Here is a 26257-nt window from a genome sequence, read left to right as displayed (position 1 = left end):
TTGGCGCGAAGGGAACCGTGGATAAGAGGGGGCTGGAAACACCACTACCATGTCGATCTCCTGAGTTCTCACGAACGAAGGAATACAGGAGCCAAGTATCCTGCAACCAAAAGGCTGGACCGAGGAATCGCTGGTGACCCGCTGAAGGACTTCTCCTCTGCACTGCTGTCGCCTTGTGAAACCCTTTTCACCTTTGATCGAACCAGAAGGCCTGTACTGGTACTTCGACCCTTGGAATAGCGGGAACAGCTATTCTCGGCATCTTCACCATCTCCTGCCAGTAAGCCTTCGGAAGCGTCTCTGGGCCATCCAGCTGACTGACCAGCTTACACGGGAGTCTTGCTCTGTAACCGCCGCCAGGTTGTGTAGTATTTCGAGTCCTTGTCACTCTCACACGCTTCGTACACTTGGCGTTCCCAGGTCTGAAGTGAGTAGTGTACATTTGGCTCAGAAACACACGGCCGCTCCGTTGCCCTGCTGTGGTAACAAACTGTGCGGGTTTCTTCGATTGGGACGTCTTTTTACTCAACACGACGACGAGGCGTTCCCTGCTCTTCTGAACCTGCCAGCTGCTGAAACGGACGCGGAGAAGCCTGGGTCTGCTTGCATCGGGGACCGGTGAGTAGCATAGCTAGGATCTGGTCGCCCTCCTGCAGGAGCCCATTGCTTTTCCCCGCTGTGTCAAACAGCACCCTTTTCCGTACTCGCGCTCTGCTTCTGCCCACTGTGGAGGCTGCGCTTGAGTCGCGGAACTTGTTCTTCTTTTGTGCACTAAACTGAACTGCCTGATTTCCCTCGAAGAGCTTCTCCTTTTGCCCGCTGGCACCAGCGCGTGCAGGTACTTTTGAGCACAAGACTCCACTCTTCGCAGGGCTCGGACTTCCATCTAGTTAGGTGCCTCTGAAGGCGAACTGGGTCTAAGCATTATTGCGCACTGCCTGTTTTCCCTCCCTTTTAGGTGGACTACACATTTCGTGCATATAACGCTTGAGACTTCTTGTATTTGTATATATATTGTGTTGATATGGTATGTGTTGGTTTACTATCGTTATATTGTGATTTTCTCGCTACGGTCATTGTTCTAAAGGCCTTGGAATAAATGTGTATATATTTTTAATATAACAACTGTTTGGAGTAGTTTGTAAGTGGTCTTGCTTTGTGTGCTCATTGCGGGCTTTCAGTCACCCTCACCCCTCTTGAGACCTAGTCTTGACCGCCGCGATCGCTACCTTGATTGGTCTGGCTCGTCCAGAGGTTACCCTGTTCCAAGTAATTAGGTTGGCCTTCTGAACTTCTGCGCCACCAGGACAGAGTTCAGAAATCTGTCTTAACAAATTGGTGTACAGCGGTGGGATACGACTGAAGGTATCCAGTGTTGCGCACGAACTAAGGCATTTCAGGTTATTCCAACCAGGACACGTAGTGAATTGTTGAGTATAACTTTAAAAAGGCCATAGTCCTATCTAACAGTATGGAAACAAATACCTTGTTAACTTTAAATGCTTCCAAATCAGAAACATTGAAAAAGATGTGTGCGGAGAGAGGTGTTTCCTCTCAAGGCACGAAATTGGAAATGATCCAAAGAATCGTGGCGTGGCAAGAAGCGCAGCTTGACGCTATAACTTCTGAGGACAGTGCGGAAGGAGGTGGGGCTGCTCTCACTGGTAGAACCGACGGTTCTGCCGCTGCACTGATCCATCGCGACCACGAGGACAGGGAGGACGAGATGTCTAATGTTTCCTCTGCTAGTGCTGATGGGGAGGCTATGCTTGAATTCAAGAAGCAAGAGCTGCGGTTTAGGCAGCAGGAGCTTGAATTCAGCATAGCCAAACTAAAAATCGAACAGGCAGAAAAACAAAAAGACAGGGATCACCAGTTGGAACTGGCCAAGCTTCAGTTTGCAAATGGGTCCAAGGGTCCCGGACATGGGTCTGGGGCTTCCTCTCATCCACGGTTTCCGAAAGATCTGCTCAGTGTATATGAGGAAAGGAATGACATTATGGACTGGCTGAATGCGTTTGAGTATGCATGCGAAGTTCAACAAGTTGACAATGCTGATAAGATTGCCTGGTTACTCAGCAGACTGCCCCATTCTGGCTGTAGTGCCATTATGGAAATGTCGAAGGCTGAGCGAGCTGATTTCGCAATGTTAAAGCAAACTCTCATTTTAAAGTTTGGGAAGACTCCGGCCCAATATTTGAAACGTTTCAGAGAGTATAAGAAAAAGGAAGGTGGTACTTGGGTATCTTATGTCACTGAATCCTTGAAAAACTTAACTGGCTGGGTCGAAGGTTATAAGGTTTCTACCTTCGAAGGCATGATAAATCTTGTCATGCTGGAACACATTTTTGCATCTTCTTCCCCGGAGCTTAAGCAGCATTTGGGCGATTCGAAGGAGATAGATCCTAAGAAGCTGGCCATTGCAGCAGACTTATGGGTGTCACATCGAGTGTCCCATAAGGACAAAACTCATCCTGGTAAGCAGGAGGAAGGGAAAAAGTCCAAAGATATGGAGGGTGGAGAATCTGATAAATCTTCTTCTCATAAGGGCCACAAAAAGAAAAATAAGGGTAAGACACAAGAGAACTCGCAGGGTAGTGGAGGTCAGCCTCCGAAACAGAACTCTGGTTACAATAAGCCTCCCTATGTAAACAGACCCAATGGATCTTGTTTTGCTTGTGGAGCAACTGACCACGTGAAGGGGGATCCCCGGTGTAAGGTTAGACCTTTGGGGGTCCACTCCGCTAATCTGGCCTTCTCCTCCTACGAGGAAGAAGAAATTACAGGAGCATCCTTCTCCTCAGACTCATTTCCCAGCGGGATAGAGGCTGAGGTAGTTTTAGTTTCCCTAGGTTCCTGGGAGCCTAAAGTCGCAGAGGCTTATGCTAGGATTCCGGATAATACCAAGCACTACTTTAAAGACAGTGTGCTGATCAATGGAGTAGATACTCCAGCTCTTAGGGATAGTGGGTGCAGTCGCACTGTAGTGGATTCTATGTTGGTAGACTCAGAGGAAGTTGCCAGAGCTACTCTGATGCCCACTAAGTTGGCTGACGGCCCACTCCGTATGTTCCCAGTAATACCTGTAAATCTTACTTTAAATGGTACAGCAGTCAGGATTCCAGTGAGCATTCAGAGAAACGTCCCGGGAAAAGTCTTGTTAGGTAATGATCTCAGAGCTTTAGGGCTCGTAGGAGACACTGCCGAAAGACCCTACACACGGTCTCAAGCACAGGCAGCATTGGCCAAGACCAATACGCCGCCCCAGCCGAAGGGGAAACCCAAGGCGAAAGGAGTCGACAAGTCAAGACGAGGGAAAGAGAATATTCCCCCGAGCTCGCCTACCACTGCGGTGGAGGAAGTTGGTCAATCGCCCGGGCCTGACGAGGAGGTGGCGATGCCTGAAGTATTTGACCCCAACGATCATCCTGAACTAAAAGACTTGTTAGTTGAAGGAGGTCCTGATAGGGACGAATTCAGTAAAGGCCAACGTGAGTGCCCATCTCTGGAAGGCCTAAGGAGACAGGCCTGCTCCCAGCTTGAGGGTGAACCTCCTGGGACGCATAGGATTTATTGGGAAGGTGGACTCCTGTATAGTGAGCCCACAGAGTCTACAGAAGGAGACCATAGGAGGTTGGTGGTTCCCCTTGCTGTTAGGCCCTTCCTCCTGCAGTTGGCGCATGAAGTTCCCCTTGCTGGTCACCTTGGTATGAAGAGGACCAAGCAAAGGTTATCCATGCACTTCTACTGGCCCAAGATGGGGGTGCAAGTAGAAAGCCACTGCAGGAGTTGTGCCTCCTGCCAGTTGTCTGGTAAGGTTGGAGCGACAATCCAAGCTCCGTTGGTACCGCTCCCAGTTGTGGGGGTACCATTTGAAAGGGTAGGGATTGACATCGTTGGTCCCCTTGACCCGCAAACATCCTCGGGCAATAGGTTTATCCTGGTGCTGGTCGACCATGCAACCAGGTATCCTGAGGCCATCCCATTGAAAACTGTAACTGCCAAGTCAGTTGCAGAAGCTTTACTCGGCATATTTACTAGGGTTGGCTTCCCTAAAGAAGTTGTGTCGGATCATGGCAGCAACTTTATGTCGAAGTATATGCAGGCTATGTGGAAAGAATGTGGGGTCACCTACAAGTTCTCTTCTGCATACCACCCCCAGACGAATGGTCTGGGGGGGCGTTTTAACAGGACGTTAAAGAGCGTGACTGGGGCTCTGGAGGAGCCTCAGAGAAGAAAATGGGATCTTCTTGTTTCATGCTTACTGTTTGCCTACCGAGAGGTACCATAGGAGGGTGTTGGCTTCAGCCCCTTCGAACTTCTGTTCGGTCATCCCGTACGGGGACCCTTAGCCATCGTCATGGAGGGATGGGAGATGCCCACTCCCCCTGTTACTACCAACGTAGTTGATTATGTGCTAGGGCTCAGAAAACGGATGGTATTTCTGATGGGCTTGGCTAGTGGTAAATTGAAGGCAGGACAAGCGCTGGTGAAACATTGGTACGACCAGAAAGCTTCCCTCATCAACTTTACACCTGGTCAGCAAGTCCTGATCATGAATCCCATAAGGCCTCGAGCTTTACAGGACAAATGGTCAGGCCCTTACCCAGTGGTGGAGCCCCTGGGTGAGGTTAACTATTTAGTGGACCTTGGAAGGCCTGGACAGGCTCCAAAAGTGTTTCACGTGAATAGGCTGAAGGCTTTCGTCCCAAGCGTCGAAATCGCAGCACTGCTACTGGCTTCAGATGTTGAGGAAGAGGAGTCTGAACCTCTCCCCGACCTGTTTCAAGGCAGTCCTTCAGATAGCTCTTTTGAGGGTGTCCGAGCGGCCCCTCACCAAAATGGACAAGGCTCAGTGGTTTACCTTGGACATGAAGTAGGTGGAGGGAGGATACAGCCTCTTCCCAGTAAAGTACAAGCAGTACAAGACTGGCCTACCCCCACTACGCAAACCCAAGTGAGAGCCTTCTTAGGACTCACGGGGTATTACCGCAATTTTGTGGCAGACTATGGCACCATAGCTGCCCCTCTGACTGCCCTCACAACTCCGAAGAAACCCAAGAAGGTAACTTGGACCGACGAGTGTGAGAAGGCCTTCAATGGCTTAAAAGACTCCTTGTGCCAGGCCCCTGTACTCAGGGCCCCTGATTATCAAAGACCTTTTATCGTGCAGACGGACGCCTCTGACACTGGGATAGGAGCTGTACTATCACAAGTAGATGAGAAGGGTAAGGAACACCCTATTGGTTTTATTAGCCGCCAGCTTAAGGACAGAGAGCTCAGATGGTCCACGGTAGAGAAAGAATGTTTCTCTGTTGTGTGGGCCCTAAGGAAGCTGAGGCCCTACCTCTATGGGACCCACTTCACTGTGCAAACTGACCATAAGCCCTTAAAGTGGCTAATGAACATGAAGGGGGAGAATCCAAAGTTGCTTAGGTGGTCCATAAGTCTACAAGGCTTCGACTTCACTATTGAGTATGGGCCAGGTGTCCAACATAGCAATGCTGATGGGTTGTCCAGAATGTTTAACCGACCTGAACAAGAGACTTATCCAGGGGTGGATTAGTTCCCCCTGTCCATAGTCTGGGAGGGGCGAGTGTTAGGAAAGATTTCGTAATTGTAGGTAATTTTCCTTCCATGTGGCAACCCCTAAACTTTTTGCTGTTGTTTTTCACCTTGTTCTCGACTTTGCTAGAGAAGTGCAGCCTTCTGCCGCACTCCTCTGGGCTTTCGCTCCTTTCTTATGGGGAAACTGACATGCCCTTAAGACAGTCAGTACCGGGGAACGCTGTTTCCCGTAGTTTCTTTTATCAAGTTGCGGCTTTCGTGCAACATGACACAAGAGGGCACTGTAAGCTAAGTTACAGCTCTCTTGGGTCTCTAGCCTTCTACAGGCCCTAGATACTCGTTTAGGATTGTATCTGATCGGTGCAAGTGATTCAGGGACGGGAATGGTGGCAGCGATTGTTTCTTGTGTTTTGAGCTCCTTTTGGCGTTCTAAGCGCTTTTTCCGCGCTTAACCCAAAATGGTGGCCTGGCTCTCAAAATGGCCAGACCACGAGGCTCCTTTGTCCTGTCGGCTGACCGTCTTGCTCCCTTCACCTTCCCCAGGTCGAGCCGACCCAGGGCCTTCCTTATTTGGGCATGTACTTTCCCGCGAAACACGGATGCTTTCGCGGGCTTCTACATGTCTTGTGTGTGCCTCAAAGATGTGGGCTGGGATGTCTGGTCCCAATACACATCCTAGGTGCCAGAGAGTCTAGGGTGGTGTGAATGCCTGGGACCACCGTGGTCCGTGATTGGTCCACGAATGGTGTGAGTGTTGATGAGCGGATCTCCCATTGGGTCCCCTCCGTTTTGGCGCGAAGGGAACCGTGGATAAGAGGGGGCTGGAAACACCACTACCATGTCGATCTCTTGAGTTCTCACGAACGAAGGAATACAGGAGCCAAGTATCCTGCAACCAAGAGGCTGGACCGAGGAATCGCTGGTGACCCGCTGAAGGACTTCTCCTCTGCACTGCTGTCGCCTTGTGAAACCCTTTTCACCTTTGATCGAACCAGAAGGCCTGTACTGGTACTTCGACCCTTGGAATAGCGGGAACAGCTATTCTCGGCATCTTCACCATCTCCTGCCAGTAAGCCTTCGGAAGCGTCTCTGGGCCATCCAGCTGACTGACCAGCTTACACGGGAGTCTTGCTCTGTAACCGCCGCCAGGTTGTGTAGTATTTCGAGTCCTTGTCACTCTCACACGCTTCGTACACTTGGCGTTCCCAGGTCTGAAGTGAGTAGTGTACATTTGGCTCAGATACACACGGCCGCTCCGTTGCCCTGCTGTGGTAACAAACTGTGCGGGTTTCTTCGATTGGGACGTCTTTTTACTCAACACGACGACGAGGCGTTCCCTGCTCTTCTGAACCTGCCAGCTGCTGAAACGGACGCGGAGAAGCCTGGGTCTGCTTGCATCGGGGACCGGTGAGTAGCATAGCTAGGATCTGGTCGCCCTCCTGCAGGAGCCCATTGCTTTTCCCCACTGTGTCAAACAGCACCCTTTTCCGTACTCGCGCTCTGCTTCTGCCCACTGTGGAGGCTGCGCTTGAGTCGCGGAACTTGTTCTTCTTTTGTGCACTAAACTGAACTGCCTGATTTCCCTCGAAGAGCTTCTCCTTTTGCCCGTTGGCACCAGCGCTTTCAGGTACTTTTGAGCACAAGGCTCCACTCTTCGCAGGGCTCGGACTTCCATCTAGTTAGGTGCCTCTGAAGGCGAACTGGGTCTAAGCATTATTGCGCACTGCCTGTTTTCCCTCCCTTTTAGGTGGACTACACATTTCGAGCATATAACGCTTGAGACTTCTTGTATTTGTATATATATTGTGTTGATATGGTATGTGTTGGTTTACTATCGTTATATTGTGATTTTCTCGCTACGGTCATTGGTCTAAAGGCCTTGGAATAAATGTGTATATATTTTTAATATAACAACTGTTTGGAGTAGTTTGTAAGTGGTCTTGCTTTGTGTGCTCATTGCGGGCTTTCAGTCACCCTCACCCCTCTTGAGACCTAGTCTTGACCGCCGCGATCGCTACCTTCATTGGTCTGGCTCGTCCAGAGGTTACCCTGTTCCAAGTAATTAGGTTGGCCTTCTGAACTTCTGCGCCACCAGGACAGAGTTCAGAAATCCGTCTTAACAACCCTTAAGGGTTTGCAGCATTTACGGGGGTACTTCCAAGGTGACCCCCATCATCCCACACCCTCACTGCTGTGCCCCAGTATAGAAAAGGAGCCATTTCTAAAGTGAGCCACGATGCACTTTTTGTGCCGTGTATACTCTAGGAACTTCCAGTTTACTCTGTCAAATGCTTCCTCTGCATCAAACAAGTGTGGTCTCCGACATGACCCTATTGTACAATCCCATTAAGTCGATGAGGTGCCTATTATTGTCGTACCCTTATCTCTGTCAGATCAAGCCTTTCTGTGAGCCACATATAATGCTACCCATGCAGCTCTCCAATGTATTTGCACATATTTTGGCAAGAATATTCGCATCCACAATGAGCAATGATCTGAGGCAGCAGTTTTCGCATTTGATGTGGTCTTTTTCAGTTTTAGGGATCAGTGTTATCCGTGCCTCTCTCATGGTCTGGCGGAGCTCACCTTTGCTCAGAATGAGCGCATGTAGCCTGCAGAGAAAAGGGGTTTGGAACACCAAAAATGTCTGGTAGAACTTCGCCAGTATTCTGTCAAGGTCCGGAGGCATCCCAGTTTTTAATTGGCCATGGGCAGATGATTCCTCCTTGAGGGTGACTTGTCCCTCCAGGTTTGTGCTATCTTCATCAGTTACACAAGGGGGCTCAAACTTCCCAAAGAAGGAGTCTAATTCTGATACAGTGGTATTTAGCGCCTCAGCATCAAGTCCCTTATTTTAGATATTCAATTGTTGACTGAAACCTTTGTTAGTTATCACTTGTGCGCATTTATCGTCCACCAGATTTGTAATCATTCTGTGGTCCAGCATTGCCCACAGCAGTGGTAGAACCAGGGGCAATGAGGTTGATCAGACCCCCTGGGCATAACCTCACTGTGTGAGCAATTGTCATCTGGCAAGGGTGCAAAGCCCTGGTTTTTATTTGTATTAACAAATAGAATGATGAAGGTAAATCTGTCTCCAAAAGGAGTAATTGCCAACCAGACTCCTGTCTCCTGTCGACTTCATGCCAAAATCATAGTGCACTCATACCGTGCTGCATCAGTATCCTGATTCATGGCACCGCTCTACTCGTGGAACAGACCGGGTTCCAAGGTAACGACATCCAAGTCCCTGCAGCGCAGAGGCAGCATTCAAGATATGCCCCTCTGTACCCAAAACTATGATGATCATGAGTCGCCCATGCTGGTGGCAGGGTAAACTCTAAATAAAAGTTATGCCTACATTCAGGCATGGTGCATGGTGCTAATTATGATCACGACTGCCACATTCTAATTGATATTTCACATGTTTTAGCTCCCGTGAGCCAGCTCAGCTGTGCAAGGTGAAGTGTATTCTGGCCAGCAGTGTGTAGCCTGCCAAAAGGCAGGACAAGAACCTTGAGGGCTGCACCTACTCTTTGATCTCTTTTTTGAGGGCTGGTAACACCCTCCACCCGAGACAGAGACACAGCAGGCAGCCTTCCTGGGCCTGGGCATCAAGGGAGCACACCCACCTACAAGGAGTAGCCTCACACCAGGGTGCTGCATGTCTAAAGGCTTTTGTCCTCACTGAGAAGGGATGGGTGTGGAATCATGATAGGCAGGAGGGCTCTGGTCAAGGGAAGGAGGCTTACAACATCTTAATTTTCACTGTCTCTCTCTTTTCTGTCCCCTCCACTTCCTCTGGAGCAAAGCACTTCGGGTCTGACATCAAAAGGGCAAAATCCACTCTGTCCAAAAGCAGGGATTTAACTACAAAGGCAGGCTAGCTTTAGTCCAATCATCTGAGGACTTTTGCTCTTAAAAGAAGGGGTCTTCCACCCCTTCAGCAGATTCGCTCAGTTCCTCTTGATCCTTTAAGGCCACAGATTCAGTCTGAAGATCTCACTGGACTTCCTTTGGGAGAGTTGTACTTTCCAAAGCCCTCACCCTAAGATCAAGAAGGAATCATCCAAGACAGAAGGAAGATATGTTCCCTAACACTCCCAGGGCATATGAGGAGTAGCCTCTGCTGTGGATCAGGACCTACCACTCTGTGCCAGAATCTCCTAAAATGGGAGAGCAAACCCTGAGCGGAATCACCCTATCCTCAAGGCCCCCTTGAAAGGACCTCACAGCAACTGGAGGACCAGACCAGCAGTGTTTGCTACACCACAAAAAAAAGAAGGAAGTAACTGACACTGGTTGCTGTGCTCCTCACCCACTGAACATTGCGTGCTCATTCTACTAGCTCGACACAGCATAGTGTCCAGCCAAAGCATGTTATCTGGTAGGCCGGAAGTGACTGCTCAATGCCGCGGCCTGAACCAAACCACTGGAGATTAACTGACTCTAAACAGTGGTTACAGCCACGGCTCGTCCGAGTTAGCCCTTGAACTGGTGCCTCATTGATTGCACATTGACGCACCCAAGAGAACCACTTTGATGATGACGATAGCCCGCTGGCTCAAACTGCTGGAGTGTCACTCATCGACCACTCTCAACGGATAAAGACCAAATCGGCCTGGCCAGTCGCAAAGCATTCCTGGGACTGCCCTAACCTGCATCAGTGAAGAGCGGTGTTCTATCGCAAAAGCACCCGCATTTGCTGCTACTCGTTGTCTGCTTTCTGCCGGGCCTCCACGATCCTACATGCCCAAACTGAGTCTGATCAGCTAACATCGATGTTTGACGCTGGACCTGACTGTATCTGCCCACCAAAACCTGAATCCAGATACTGTTCGCTTTGATCTGCCGTCTCAGTCCACTTGGACCCTAAAGACTGGTTAGGTCACAATTACTCCTGTTTTCTACACGATATCCTTGATATGGTTGTTTGTTACCTTCCACCCCTAGAACTGTGCTCAAAGTGCTATATTCTCCAGTCTGATTCATCTTCTCTGTCTTTCGTCTGGGGTGGGTTTTGTATAGTAAACTTTTTTAGTTCTATGTGCAGATGGTGTGTTTAATAAAAGTATGTGTTTAATTATGTATAGAACCTTGCTTATAAATTCCCTTTATTTTGGACTGTGATACTGTGTGTTTGGGTCACTACTGGTTCACATTTACCTTCACACCTGTCTTGATAGAATAGCCTTCCCTCGGCTGATGTTACCACAAAAGGTGAAGGACATTTATCTCTAAACTGTCCCTGTTTACCTTTATGATTGCAATGTGTTTTGGGTTGTAGAAGTGGGAGGGATGAGTGGACCATTTTACCCCCAACCCATCCTTGTACTCCTGCAGAGCAGAATCCAATTCATCACACAGTGCCCTGTGTGACCCCTTGGCTCCTATAACGCTGGCATTGCCTTTTTACTTGAATTATTTAAAATAATTAAAACACATCCCACCCGCACACAGATGTGTGGAATATGTGTGCATTCCTGATAGTGAGCCCAGGTTTCCGAGCAACCAGCACACTGAGAACCTGGCACACAGTGCACTCCATGTGTTCAAATCGTTCCAAGGTGCAATGGCACTGCCAGAATTTGTTCCACGCAGTGCCCTGTCCCTCAGGATTGCAGAAAGAAAATGTAAGATATGCGTAGGTGTGCAGTGTATGCATGCATGCAGCATGAGTGTTTAAATGTAATGCATGCATTGAGTGTCTACAAGCACAAGAGTGTTGAACAAATCAGTGGTACGTGTAAATAAGTGTATGTTAGTGTTAAAGTGAGTGTGCATCTTTGTGAGCGCGCACATGTATAATAGTGTGCTTGTGTCTGGGTATGAGTTTGAGCGAGAGCATGAATGCTATGCATGCATGTGATTTTGTGGTGGGAGAAGGCGGGAATAGCCTTGGAAATAGTGTTATAAATGAATTACAGTGACCATTATTGCCATTAATTGGCCACAGCCTCATGCAAGTGACCATTACTGACATAGATTGTACAGAGCCTCACATAGGAGAATTACAGAGACCAATAGCGGGTTGATTGTGCCCTCAGCATTATGCAAGTAATTTAGTGAGACCATTGCTGGTGGCATAGATAGATTGTGGCCAAGGATTCTCACAAGTGATTTGCCATGGTCAATTTTGCCATAAATTGGTTTCAGTTTCATGCAAGTGATTGACATTGCCAATTACTGCCATAGATTGATTGTGGCCACGGCTTCAGGCAAGTGATTCAGTGGCCATTACTGTCACAGACTGATAATTGCACCACAGCTTTATGAAAGTGATTTACAGAATGTGGTAGGATGCCGCAAACACAAGTGATTTACAGTGACAGTTACATGTGTAGATAGATTGTGGCCACAGCCTTAGGAAAGTGATTTACACAACCATTACTGGTACAGATTGATTGTGGCAGTAGCTTTATGCAAGTGGGTTACAGCCTTCCAATCATTTTCATGAAACTGTGATCACTAATCATAACCAATCTATGCCAGTAATGATCAGCAAAAATCACGTTTATAACCTGACATAGGTAGATTGTGGGTGCAGCTTCCTGCAAGTGATTTACAGTGGTTTTTAATGGCATGCATATTCTGTGAGTGCAGCTTGACGGAAATGTTCCAAAATGCTTCTGTGTACTGTTGGTGACATCTCACTGGATTTTTTTATGTGTTATCCTAGAGAAGCAATTTGAAACTGTGTGACTTTTTACTACCCCCAAAATTATATAATTCCAGCATTGTTAAAATGTTCTTGGGGGGATAACCCTCTGATATTATTTTGCCCCCACTAGCTGCACTCAGTTGCTTGTGCCAATTAAGCATTGTATGTTGGTCCCTCCACAGAAAATATTTGCCAGCCATGACTGAACATACATCCTGGGGCCCCTTTATGAGCTGCCACTTCCATCTTGCATCAAAAGTTGTCCATACTATTGCCGAGTGGTCATGTGAATGATCCAAAACATAGTTTAAATCACCACCTATGACGAAATTCCCACCTGGTATCTGCTTTAGGTTCGCAGAGAGATTGCTTTAGGCTGCTGGCATTGCAGGGCCCATTAACTGAGCTCAATACGAATGGTACATATTTTATCCAGAATTTGAGAAGTTGTAGAGGAGGGGGGCACTACTGGTTGTACTAATACTAAGGTATTCTGTTTTTTATAAATAGACTCAAGGTGTATCGAGGTTCTTATAAGTGGTAATAAACACTTGGTGCATGTGGGTATAGTCCCGGGGCCCATGGAGACTTAAAACAACGTTTGTACAAACCAGCCTGTTGTTGCCAACAGGTAATCTATTCTCACTTCTATCAGACAAAGGGCCTCATTACGACCCTGGCGGTAATCGCCCGTCATTACCGCCATGGCGTAATGAGCGTTTACGCCGTGGGACGATGGCGTAAAGAGCGCCACATCACGACCCATCGCGCACGAGCATTACGCCATGGCGGTAATGCAATTAACGCCATGGCGGAAAAGGCCCCTACCGTCATCGCTAAGCGAGCAAGGTGCCCTTCCGCCAGCGTAAGTAGCGGCCACAGTAATTTACGGCCACCGTAATTTACGGCCACCGTAATTAGCGGCGGCCGTAAAAGGCCAAACCAGAAATAGCGTCATCGCGCCGGAACGGGAAGCAGCCCGTCGGCCATCTTTAAAAACACAATCCATCGCCATCCTACCAAACAACACCAGACCCAACCCTGACACCTGTCCCAACCAAACACCCACCCATCCAAGTACCCGAAAATGCCAAAATCTGTGAAAAAGGCATGTGACCGCCAGCGCCAGGAGCGATTCAGCCGGGAGGAACTCTGCATGCTAGCGGAGACCCTGCAGGACAACGCAGGTGTTGTATTCTCCCCTGAAATGACCAGGACAGCAATCGGGAAGAAGAAGGCCATCTGGGCCCTGGTGGCTGAGCGCGTCAGCGCGGTGGGGACCGTACCCCGCACCCCACAGCAGTGCCGGAAGCGCTGGGATGACCTGCGCATACGGGTCAGAGCCGTCATCTCGGCAAACCGCAACCTTGCCCAGGGAACCGGTGGAGGGTCGGAATCCCCCCTGAAACTCCAACCGTGGGAGGAGATCTGTGCTACCACCATCGGCATGGAATCCATCGAAGGCGTTGGAGGGATGCAAAGGGGAGCCCCGACATCAGGCGATGAAGGTAGGTGCCTCATACAAGACATGCCATAGTCACAGCAGTCCAATCATGTGTAGCACAAGGTTGCCCTAGAGTGTAAATGCAACACAAATCAATACTGCCCATAGCCACATGCGAGCACCACCCTGCATACACTGCTGGCACCCGCATACCTGCATCCACATACCACACCAAAAGGAGACAACCTGCATGGCACTGCCTGAAATCTGCCTCATCCACTGGCCAGAATAATGTCAACCATTGTCATTCAGAAGTCCGTAGACCCATCAATAACGCCCTCCCACCTTTGCTCCACCACAGGCACAGAATCACACCCAGAGGACCAGGACAGCCCTGCGCCGAAGAGAGCGAAGTCCAACGACAACCTCCCTGCACCCTCAACCTCAGCTGCAGTGAGGCAGACCCCACGACAAGCAGGTCCCACTGCAGGCATACCGGGGATCCCACCGGCAAGCACCCCTGTTGGCAGCAGGCCAGCAGCAGCTGCTCCACCTCCACCGACATTGCCTGCCACAGAAGGCAGGGGGTCAGCGGCCAGCAGCAACATCGGGGAGACAGCTGCAACAGCTGCATGTTCTGACTCGGACATGGAGCAGGAGGTCAGAAGCCCCACTGACCAACTACATTCCCCCTGTTTCTCAGACGCCAGCCCCCATGAGGGCGACACACAGGGGCACACTGAGGCAGAGGAGTGGCCTTCCACCCCATGCCCTGTCCACACTCCACAGGAGGGGACCAGCCCCTCCATCACTCCACCTGCACTGGCCATGGGCCAGCACGGCCAGCCGTCCCTCGAGGACATCACTCAGCGGCAGCATCAACTGTCCGCAATGCTGGATGAGCATGCCGCGGAATGTGTGGGGGCTAGGTTCAGCATTGAACAGGCCACGGAGACACTAAGGGCGGAAGTGGCGCAGAGCACTGCCACCCTGAGGGATGCCATGCAGGCCATGTCCAGGGACATCTGTGCCGAACTTGCGGGCTTGCGTCGTGCGGTCACTGACCTCACCCACACACGACAGGAGCTGCATGCACATGGGCAGCCAGGGACATCCTCCACTGCCAGTTCTGCGCAGAGCAGCCCCGTGCGCCGTTCTGGACGCAACCTGCGCTCCACAGCCAGGGGTGCCCCGGGTGCCGGGAGAGGGGGCTTGTGACGGCCTGTGGACACGGCCACAGGCATCTGTTGACAGCTACATGGGGTGTGTTGGGGTGTGCAGGGGGGAGGTGGGAGGTGGGAGGGGGTGTGTTGGGGTGTGCAGGGGGGAGGTGGGAGGGGGTGTGTTGGGGTGTGCAGGGGGGAGGTGGGAGGTGGGAGGGGGTGTGTTGGGGTGTGCAGGGGGGAGGTGGGAGGGGGTGTGACACGACAGTTCATAGTTCCAATACACTTTTTTCTTTCAAAAAAAGAAATGTGTGGCCATTTTCATTGCGTATGTGTGCTTTATTGGTGTACAGTCCACAGTGTGCATGTCCCAGAGACACACAGTGCCCCAAGTGCAGTCTCCATGCGATAAACACCAGCCGCGTGTGCTAGAAGCAGTGGTCGATGATACTTTGGCGCATGGCACGCCCCTCCTGTGCATCGCCTCCTCCATGTGGTGGCGCCCCATCTGCACCCTCCTCATCCTCATCATCAGGTGGTTGCAGTTCTGCGTCAGGGGGCAGGGGCACATTCCGTCTGACGCACATATTGTGCAGCATGACACATGCCATGACGATCTTTGCCACCTTCTCATGGCCATACAGGAGTGCCCCACCAGACCTGCTGAGGCTTCGGAACCGTGCCTTCAGGAGGCCGAATGTCTGCTCTATGACCACACGAGTACGTGTATGTGCACGGTTGAAGTCCTCCTCGTGCTGGTTCTGCGGGTTCCGGACTGGCGTGAGGAGCCACCTCTTCAGGGGATAGGCTGCATCACCTGTATGTAGGCGAGAATGTATGTGTCAGTCATGTTGTCTGATCAGGAACATGATGTTCCACCATGGCTGGCATGGAACTGTTACCTTGGCTCACTTCTACATGCACTAATTGATTCACACTATGCAACCAGTATATGCTCATTGCTGCCATGGCCTGTTTTGCATGCCATCACCCTATGTATGCAGAGGGGTTTTGTGCATTGTGAGTGCCCTTCCTCTGTATCCGTTCTCTGTGTTACTCACAGCCAGGTGGAGTATGCATCTTCCCCCCCCCTTTCTGCCAGGTGGAGTATGCATCTTCCCCCCCCCCTTTCTGCCAGGTGGAGTATGCATCTTCCACCCCCCCTTTCTGCCAGGTGGAGTATGCATCTTCCACCCCCCCTTTCTGCCAGGTGGAGTATGCATCTTCCACCCCCCCTTTCTGCCAGGTGGAGTATGCATCTCCCCCCCCCCCTTTCTGCCAGGTGGAGTATGCACTGGTACGTCATTCCCATGCCCACTTCCATGACATTGCACTCACTGAGTAGCCAGGATCTTGGGCCTGCATGTCGCTCCATGTAGCGTGGTATTGTGGAGTTCCTCAGGACCATTGAATCATGGGTTGATCCGGGGAATCGGGCACAACAATGTGTGATGATCTTGTTGGAGTCACAGACCATTTGCACGTTGATAGAGTGGAACTGTTTCCGGTTGCGGTACGGTACCTCCATGGCACGTGGAACCACCAATTCCACATGGGTGCAGTCGATGGCACCAATGCAACCGGGTATGCTGGCTAGTGCATGGAAACCCACTTTGGTGTTTGCAATCTCCTGGGCAGTCCGTGGTAATGAGATGTGGTCGTCTGTGTGCTTGAGGAGGGCATCGAGCACTTGGATGAGTGTTCGTGAGAATAATGGTTGTGAAATGCCATGCAGGTGCCCCACTGTGTGCTGGTAGGTGCCTGTGGCAAGGAAGTGGAGTACAGCCACTACCTTCAGTAGGGGGGGGATGGCGGTTGGACTTTCTATCATGCTGACGATGTCGTCGTGTGTCATGTCTACGATGGCGGTGATGGTGTCCCGGTCCAAACGGTACAGGGTGTGGATCTGCTCAGCAGTGAGGTTGTTTGGATTGGCTCTGATGCGTGGGATTGGGGGCTGCCTGCGTGGTGGCACTGGCTGTGCTGGTGGGGCTTGCTGGGCCTGCCTTGCCCTCCTTCTCCTCCTGCGTCTCCTCTGTGCTGCCTGTTGTTGTTGTTGTTGCTGTTGTAGTAGCACATGCATTGCTATCAGGTCCTCCAGCCCCAACATTGCTAGTCGTATTGCCATCATTGTGGAGTGTGACTGGGTGTGGGTAGGGGTGGGGTGTGCTCTTTTTGTACTCCCCTGAGTCTGTATTGCCTTCACCTGTGCTGTTTCTGTGCACCTGTGGCAGCTGCATTCACTTGAATTGGCCCTTTACGGTTGGTTCGCGATGGCGTTATTTGCACCATGGCGGTAAGGTACTTAGCGGCCTCGGTGATGGCGTTAGGTGCATGTCCGCTTGGGTCGGCATTTGCGTACCTTTCCGCCATGGCGCTAAGTACGGTGTGGGCGGTCGCGTGCGCGCACCCTTAGCGCAGTTAGCGGCAGCGTTAACTACGATGCCGCTATTGGCATCGTAGTTTACGGTCAGGAGTCATGATCGGACCTGGCGGAAAACGATGGCGGTAACCATTTACCGCCATCGTTTTTCACTTACCGCCAGGGTCGTAATGAGGCCCAAAGTCCCTTCGTGTTTTTTATGCAGGTAAATTTAAAGAGATTATATTTTATTTTTAAAAAAAGCTTAAACATATATTTTCACAAATACAGTTCAATATCAGAAAGGCTCACATGAACCCAATCTACTTTTTTCATGGTCAGGGTGTTGTCACACCCAGTTCCTTGGTTTTAAAGTAAAGCTTACCCCAAACATGTAATACTGGAAACCTTTAGAAATCCATGGGAGAATATACAACGCTTCTCCTCTACATAAATCACGTAATTCTTGAAAACAGTCAACTCAAACTCAATTGTTAAATTTTACCAACGCATTTTGGATATTCAATATCCATCCTCAGGGCTTTGAGTTGTCTTTTTTCTCAAAAATCTACATTCACATTTTCATCCAGGATTCGACCAGTTTTCGACCTTTTCTTCTGAACCCTTGACAATATGCCTCACAGTTTATTGCAAGGTTTTATGCAACACTATGCATACTCCCACCCCCTCGACATGCTATCAAAACAGCTCAAAATCCCCAGGTCACACTTAGCATTTAGAATGTATGATCTGTATCCGCCATTGCTTGGCCAGGTCCTTCCTGCATCTCTGTGGGCCGTTTAATCCCGTGACAATCCAAGAGATTAACGTAATTGGGCTCGGCATTGCATCGCTAAACCATAAACCTGTAAATCATTGGCAGTGAGCCCTAATACACGTTAGTGTGGATGTGGTCTCCCATTTCACTGGCTCCTAAGAGACGTGGACATTATCATGGTGCCAGCATGTATAGGGTTTCTTTCCAAACAACAACAAAGACAGACGCACACATAATCTAAACGACAAACAGAAACGTTCATAGTTTAATAGAAAATGGACTTGCTTGGCAGCGGGCCCTTTATGAGCATTAATAGTTACAATCCACATTAGATCTGAACTGTTCATTTTCTGAGATGCTCCCTTCCACACCATCATTTAGCCTTCACTTTTCTTCCCATTCCTTTCATTCCGCTTCCCTTTTAACATTCTAGCCAGCATCCCCCTTCTTCTCCTTCCCTTCTTTTCATCCCTTCTCAACACAAACCAATCTCGGTCGCCACAGGCCACACCTAAGCTATCGCAGGTCTGGTATTCCCTTCAACTCGCCCTTCCATGATCCATGTGCATCCACACAGAGAAGGAGGCAAAACACCTTATTTTGGTAATTATTTGAGTTCGGGCTCTGGAGCATGCCCAAACATTTATTGCAAAATCTTCCACCAGACCACTGCCCATCCATACCACAGGCCCACAGTGTGGACCGCCAAGCTGGGGCAGTTGGGCGACGATGAGGGCAGAGAACCCGCTGATGGGGCATCATAGGTAGAGCAGCCCAAAGTCATAACCGAGTGGGGTCGGGTGAGAGGGCGGGTGTGTTGATATGCACCACAGAGGTGACAGCTCAGGACCACAGTTCCTTTCCTTGACTCTAATTGCATGGTTAATCCATGGACACGGACTGGGACTGCACCGGTTTGAGCCCGTAATGGGCCTACTATGCGTTTTAAGAACATTTCCATTGTTTAAAACCTTCACTTACCTCCAGACCATTTCCCTCCCTGGGAAACTTGGAAATATGATCATAAAGCAGTGAGGCCATTGGCCCAATCTGTGACCAGCAATGCAATTGTGGTTCCTCCAGAAGGAGGCTTCTTATTCGGATAATTTAAGGTTGAGCTTCTCGTTTTGGAGGTGGAGGTCTTTGATTTTTTTCAGTCATCACCATCAGCCATGGACACTCTTTCCTCCAGGGCACTTACCTTTGAGCTGAGCGTGTGCTGTCTTTTATCTGAGCTGAACATGTTCCTTTTAATATCAGTTACGTTAGTAGTGATTCTGGTGAGCACTTCTAGAATTATGTCATCCCTCTTATCTCTTGCCTGCGTCTGTTCTTCAACCCCTCACCCCTACTCCTTTCTGGCACTTAGCAGGCTGGGTAGGATCAGGCTCAGGTGTAGTTTGGTCTGCAATAATTCAGTGAAGGTTTAATATTGAGGGAGAGTAGCCAGGAGCATAGCATTCTGGCTGCCATGTTTGAGGCTGAAAGTTCTAGAATCCAATATGGAATTTTCTGTATGATGAACATAGTCCAATCGGTTCCCTTAGCTCTCTACTATGTAGCTGACTCAAATCAGTGACAACTAAAAATATAATTAATAAGATGGGTGGGGTGCCAGGTGTAATCCCCCAGCTGTCGTTTCCAAGTTTGGTAAAACAATCAAACGAAAGGAAGGACATTGATTGTATAATACTCCCAATCTGGGCGCAGTGAGTATATGGAGGGGTTATACTGAAATGGCCAGCAAGGGGGCTAGCGTTCAGACAGTGTAGGGATACTTCTGAAAATGCAAAGTTTGATGTATTTTCTTTTTTTAACACTTTGGGTTTCATTGAAGTCTTTGACATCCTTACTTTGTGTGTGGAATTTGGGTCATGTGATATCATTGATCAAGGGGGCCTGCAGCCATCTTGTTTCACCTCGTTCTCCTTTTGAGGCATATGCTCTTATGATGTAAACATACGTGATATAATCTCTAGCCATATTATCGACCATTACATTGTTGTGATACTCCATCACCTATAATCCATTATCAGTATATTTATATTGGATGTTTGGCCCCTGGCGCTTATTTTTGTTTACAAATTAAGCACTGTACCTGTGTCACTGTGCAAATTTCCCATGCCCAACCAGCCCTAAAGGTATAGGACTCTGTATCATTTTGTCAATGAATTTCTTTCCTGAATAAATATAGCTGTGATGTATATATAACTGGTAGGCATTCTTCAATTGCGTTTAACCCCCTACAGGTTTTCTGTTTTCCTCCTAACTGTATTATTGTTGTATTTATACACAAGTCAATATTGGCGCAGCTAAACAACTTCTAAACAGCATGCATTTAATATCTGTTTACATGATGCAGCTTCATCTGATATGTGGCCTTGTTTGCTTACAGGAGCTTGATGCCGCGGACGCTTGACAGCCAGATCACCATAGAGAAGACCCCCAGTTACTTTGTAACTCGAGAGGCACCACAACGCATCTTCAGCATGTGCCGCAAAATGAAAGTGATTGTGGTGGTGCGAAACCCGGTTACGCGGGCTATCTCTGACTATACCCAGACGCTCTCCAAGAAGCCTGACATCCCCAGCTTTGAAGAGCTGGCCTTCCGCAACCGCAGCGCAGGCCAGGTGGACACCGCTTGGAACGCGGTGCGCATCGGCATGTATGCCCTCCACCTTGACCGCTGGCTCCAGTACTTCCCCATATCACAGATGCACTTTGTGAGTGGCGAGAGGCTCATCACGGACCCAGCCGGTGAAATGGGCAAGATCCAGGACTTCCTGGGCATCAAGAGGATAATCACAGACAAGCACTTTTATTTCAACAAAACCAAAGGATTTCCCTGCCTGAAGAAGACGGAGAACAGCTTCTTGCCGCGGTGTTTGGGCAAATCCAAAGGCAGAACTCACGTTCAGATCGAACAGGAGGTGATAGATGATCTCCGAGACTTTTACAGGCCGTATAACATAAAGTTTTATGAGACAGTAGGACAGGATTTCAGGTGGGAATAGCAGTCTCTCAGTGGATGGGTGCTGGGGTGGTAAGTGGGGTCTTCCATTCTATGCAGGCCGAGGGGGGTGAAGAGTGCCCAGATCTCAGGGAGCCTCTGAGACCAAAGGACTTATCGCTAGATCACAAAACTTTGGAGGTTGTTTGAAATGGGACGTCCTCTGTCTGAAGAGATCGTGTGGCCTTTCGGTTCACAAGGGATTGCTCAGCTCTAAATGTTGCACAGATGTAAAGATAATAAATAGTCACTATATGGAAGTTATCAAGTTGCAAAACTGAATCTGTCGGCTAAACAGAAGCTATTCAGACATTTTGATGTCCTCAAGTCGAAATATATACTAACAAACGTAATGATGAAATCTCCCCCTGTGTGTTTTCCCTAAAGTTAACCTTGTATTGCAGGACAGAAGGTCTCCTGGCTCCTCATGCTGAAAGACCCTATTTCGCCTCTACTTCATGAAAATTCGTTTAAAAAATGATTTATTTACCACTTATACACAGCAGTTAAAACAGTAGATAACACAATTGGTGAACTACAGCATGTCTAAACAACTGCACATTAAAGACAATGCTTAATTGAGGAACAGTAATGTTTGCTTATCGGGGCAACACTAAGACAATGGAAACCATAAAAGGTTACAGGTAAGCTCGCAGGGGGTGGGGAGTGAAGAGGCGCATCATCAGCTGTATGTTGTAACAGATTTTATGACACGGCACACTCCAGCCAGGGACTTCTTCCACTGACACTGAAGGTGGTGCACAATAAAAAAAAGCCTTTTTATTTTTATTTGAAGCCCGGTTTCTTTCTTGAGAAGACACCCAACCCGTCTCATGCACACCTTAACAAATACCCTGTGTCGCAATGGACCATGAACCAGGCCAGTTTGTAACAATGGAATATTTGTTTATTTTTAGAATTCAAATGAAAATGAGAGCAAAACAAAATTTAGGGCAGTAGCCAGCACAGTGTGGCAATACAAATGCAAAACCTTATAACACAGTTAATTCAACTTCTAACACAAGATACATACACCTTTGATAGAAATGGAAACAAAGTCACTTTTCTTCACAATCACAGATGGCACACCCCTGCAACACTTCCCCCAAACACCTGCTGACTAAATTCTTTGTGGATGGAAAGCAGTCACAAGGGGTAAGAAAGAAGAGGGACAAATACAATTTCAGAGACAAGGAAGCTTACAGGCTACTGAGCAGGGTACTAAAGCAACATGAACACAGGTGAGATTATCTATTTTGGGAGGAAAACAATGCACAGGAAAACACACATGGCAGGATTGCAATGTCTTATTTCACACAGGTTTTAAACTGGCAAACAGCTAAGAAAATGGGCTTAGCAGCCAAAATCGGAAATCTTCCTTGGGATGAGGAAAAAAGGCACAGAACAGATAGGATACTGAGGGGAAGGGATGACTCTTTATAGGATGACAGTGTAGGTTTTTCTAGGGGGAAATGCAAGTCAGATTTTAAAGAAAAGCAAAATACACGGGCAAATTCGGTTTTGGTTGCATAATGACAGGTTCTACTGATGCTATATTGTAATTACTATATTCTTAAGGAAAGACCTTGCGTGCAAGGGGGTTAATTTTCGAAAAGCTTGCTCTTTATAGGGGAATTAAATAATTTATCTAAAAATGGTACTAAGGACTTACACAGATAAATGAAATAATTATGAAAGGAATATGCTAACAGATATGGACTAATACAGATTCTTCTGAGGAAAGGGTAAACAGAGGATCTTGGAAATTTGGGATATGAGTGGGATTTTAATGTGATTGTTATAGGATTTGAATAGGATGCAAGGGTAAAAGAGTGGGATATGCAGTTTTTGGGTACTGGGTGACAGGGTACTTACAAGACAAGCTTGAGTTTGGTATTTTGGACAGCACGAATTTACCATTTTCAGGAGAAACATAATATCTAAAATGCTGCAAATGCCTACACATATGCAAACTAGTATTTGGCATATGTTCCCCAAGTTCAATGTCTGTGCCACCTATGCTTCACCCAGAAATTAATTTTTCATGCCAATCCAGTTCTCCAGGTGCCAGAAAGATGCACATGGTCTCATTGTGCTAGTCCAAAAATCCCACAAAATACTAGCAGAATATTGAATTCTTGCTTATTTAGGGTGCTGGGCAAAATGTCTTGATGTACAACCATTTATAAAATCAATGTGCCAGATTAGTCCCTTGTATGGGCGGACCTTCCACTCCCCCAGCCAACTTGTCTCCCCATGGTTCAGACTGACCAAAGGGTTTCCATGACTCCCCTTTGAAGCCATCCAATGGGTGCTGGCAAGGAATGTAGAGGAAATCACACCTCTGGTTCAACACACAGCACTTCCTCCTTCCTTTGTCCTTGGGAGCAGTTCTGCTTGGCAGTCTGGTTTAACCTGTAATTATCACACTGTCAGTCCCATAAGAACAGAGCACATGCCCTTGCAGCATCAGTTCACTGGTATGTGCAAAATTAGCCCTTATACCAAACTGGTTGACAGGAATTCCTGTGCCTCAGCCAGGCTGATTGGTCTTTTTGGGGGAAAGGGGCATAATATACATAGCTTTGCAGCCCCTCCACCCACATACAATTGTGTTTCTGTGCGAGCCACAGTATTATTTCACATTTAGTTTTCAAAATGTCATGTTCCTGCTTTGCAAAAGCAGATTTACATGTGTTTATTTTCTCTCATGTTAATTTCACAAAATGCAGTTTTGCCACACACAGTTTCCTTTGCATTAACTTTCTGAAATGCTTTTAAAGATGTGGTCACTTTCCGAACACAGAGATATGTTGAACATAGTTTCTTGGTAACTGTCACGAAGCAAGAGAGAGAGCCACGCTATTGCTTTCCTTTTGCAGTAATTTGCGTGTGCTTGTTAATTTAAAAAGTAAATCCTAGCCGTGCAGACTTGAACAGAATTCTTTGCTTTTCATGAACTTTATTAATGAAAACAATGCCGTTCTGGGAAGGTTGCCTTATTTTATGGCAATCAAATGAAATACACATGCAGGGCTGTGTTTTAATGGAGAAAACTGTGTGATGTTTAAAATGAAAAGAGGCACAAGTGCAATGTTGTCTCAAATGCAGGTAATTTTCTTGTGCAGTCTTGAGTCTTTAAATGACAGGACAGCAATGTTGAGACATTCTGAATTTAGGTTATTTTCTCTGGATTTACGTGAAGGAGAACAAAATGAAGCCATTCTTGGGGTGGATGTGTTCAAATCTCGCTGCGCATGTGCAAAGCAGGCAAAAGCACAGCAGTTTTTGAGTGAATGCTGAAATGCGGTTTTGTGATGAAGGGAATTTCTGCTGGGGCTGGTAAATGTACCCCACAACATTCAGATACTCAAGGGGCTAACTCACACATCTGTTATGCCCCGGTTTGCCAACACATCAGTGTGTATTCCTACTCAATGGGCCCACCCATGTAACCTAAAGCACCCCCCTTTCTTGACCAGAGAGTCACTTAGCTTTGGTAGCCCAGTCTTCAGTTTGGGTTTAGTGTTGCTCTTCCTTAATCTTTGAATAATTTTCTTGGCCACCACAATCGGGCTAATCATCAATTAACTAACTCCAGTGGCAGAGCCTACCAATGGTTCACTCAGAAGTAGTTTAAGCCGTAAAGCAACAATACAGAATTTTGACCTATAGAATAACTTGCATTTCATCCCCAAATTTCACCCAAAATTGAGCTACTCTGTACAGCTACGTCACATATGCTTGCTTCAGAATTGTCCCCGACGCCTTAGAAACAGTCCCAGCTACCAAACCAAGTCTGCAAATCCACACCACGGTCTAATATAGATAACAAAATATGTGCTGTCTAAGGTGTAAAAGCAAATGGGCCATAGAAGAGCTGGAGTTCGCTTTAAGCATAGCCTTCACCCTGTCATTCCCTAAATCAGTGGTCTGAAATCTTTGGCTCTCTAGATGATTTGGACTACAATTCACATCAGCCTTACTTCGCACAGTCAATTGTGAGGGATCTTGGGATTTGTAGGGAAAGCCACAGGTTGCAGACCCCTGCCCTAAATCCCATCCAACTCTGCCTCCCACACTCATATCACCTTATTTGCCTTCTCCTCGAGTAACACTAAATATTCTAAGCAAACAACGCCCACTTGGTGGAGGAAATGCCACTTAAGCAGAGTGCATTTTTTTAATATGGAAACAAGATGATGGCAAACTCGTTAGCTGTTTGGTCCCGTTCCACTGATGGAAAACCCACATGGATCCCCTACTGCTCCTTTTATCACACATTGATAACTACAGACATACTGTGGAGAACGAGAATATGTAATGTGGAGCTAGCGAGGAGAGTTGCATTCGGTAACTAGGATGTGCCTCCTCCACTGACCCCAGTGAATATATGGATTATCTCATTCACTGACCTTAGAGAATGCGGGATCTGCTTTTTCAAACTCTCTAGGTGTATACACAGCAATTTCACTGTGCAGGCTTGTCTGGTACAGGTTGCTGCTTCATCCACACCTGGCACCGTGGGAACTCCATGCACCACTCAACCAGGGTAAATGAAGCTCTCTTTATGCCGCACAACATATGAACAAATTGACAGGCTGGTTATGTCCTGACCAACCATGCACCACTTACTAGCTGCCCTGCTTAATTTACTGACTGCCAGGCTGGTACTATGCATTAAAAGATAGTCCTACACTGTATAGTGACTGCCAGAGTGTTACTTAGTTCTGACCACTGGACTGACACTAGATGCTGATAACAGTTGTCACAATATTCATTAGTAAATATGTTCACTCCATCATGTGCCAGACAGGAGTGTGTATTGGCCATCAGGTTAGCGTTGTGGATTGACAGCCAGGCTTGCAATAACTAAGCGTTAACTAAATATTGTTCCTTTGAATGAGCCCTTGTCCTGGCACTGGAATGCCGCAATTGTTTGACTGTTAAGGTACACTATGTTTTATCAGCCCATTCACTTCTAGGTAACTAAAGATGCCATCTTATACTGCCCCCTTAGCACTAAACTGACCACCAAGAACTCTGTAGTCTGACCAGCTTTCAGTTCCTATTGCTTACCGAAAGGATATGCAGTGATTTTACCGAATACAACAGAGAATTACATTTTAATGAATTGAAAATACCAAAAAAATCCCATTCGAAAAAAATATATAAGGGTTCAATACGGTGTGATGTGGAAGTGGGTGGGATACTAAAAATGGGGAAACCAGGGCCTTGGCGGGGTTAGCCCCACAACAAGTATTTTGGTTT

The 26257-nt window shown here is 47.9% G+C and overlaps 1 protein-coding gene across 1 annotated transcript in view; it reads left to right on the top strand.

Annotated features, from left to right (window-relative positions):
* The window catches only part of HS3ST2 (heparan sulfate-glucosamine 3-sulfotransferase 2), a 321234-nt gene extending 299453 nt beyond the window's left edge, over window positions 1-21781 (top strand). The window contains exon 2 of the mRNA XM_069647406.1: window positions 20372-21781. Coding sequence (XP_069503507.1) covers window positions 20372-20990 — 619 coding nt within the window. The 3' untranslated portion in view covers window positions 20991-21781. The remainder of the gene's footprint in view (window positions 1-20371) is intronic.
* Window positions 21782-26257: the final 4476 nt, after the last annotated feature.

The sequence above is a fragment of the Ambystoma mexicanum genome, chromosome 2q, assembly GCF_040938575.1.
Source record: "Ambystoma mexicanum isolate Mex_15411 chromosome 2q, UKY_AmexF1_1, whole genome shotgun sequence".
Classification (NCBI taxonomy): Eukaryota; Metazoa; Chordata; class Amphibia; order Caudata; family Ambystomatidae; genus Ambystoma; species Ambystoma mexicanum.
This window is presented reverse-complemented; position numbering and strand designations above follow the sequence as displayed.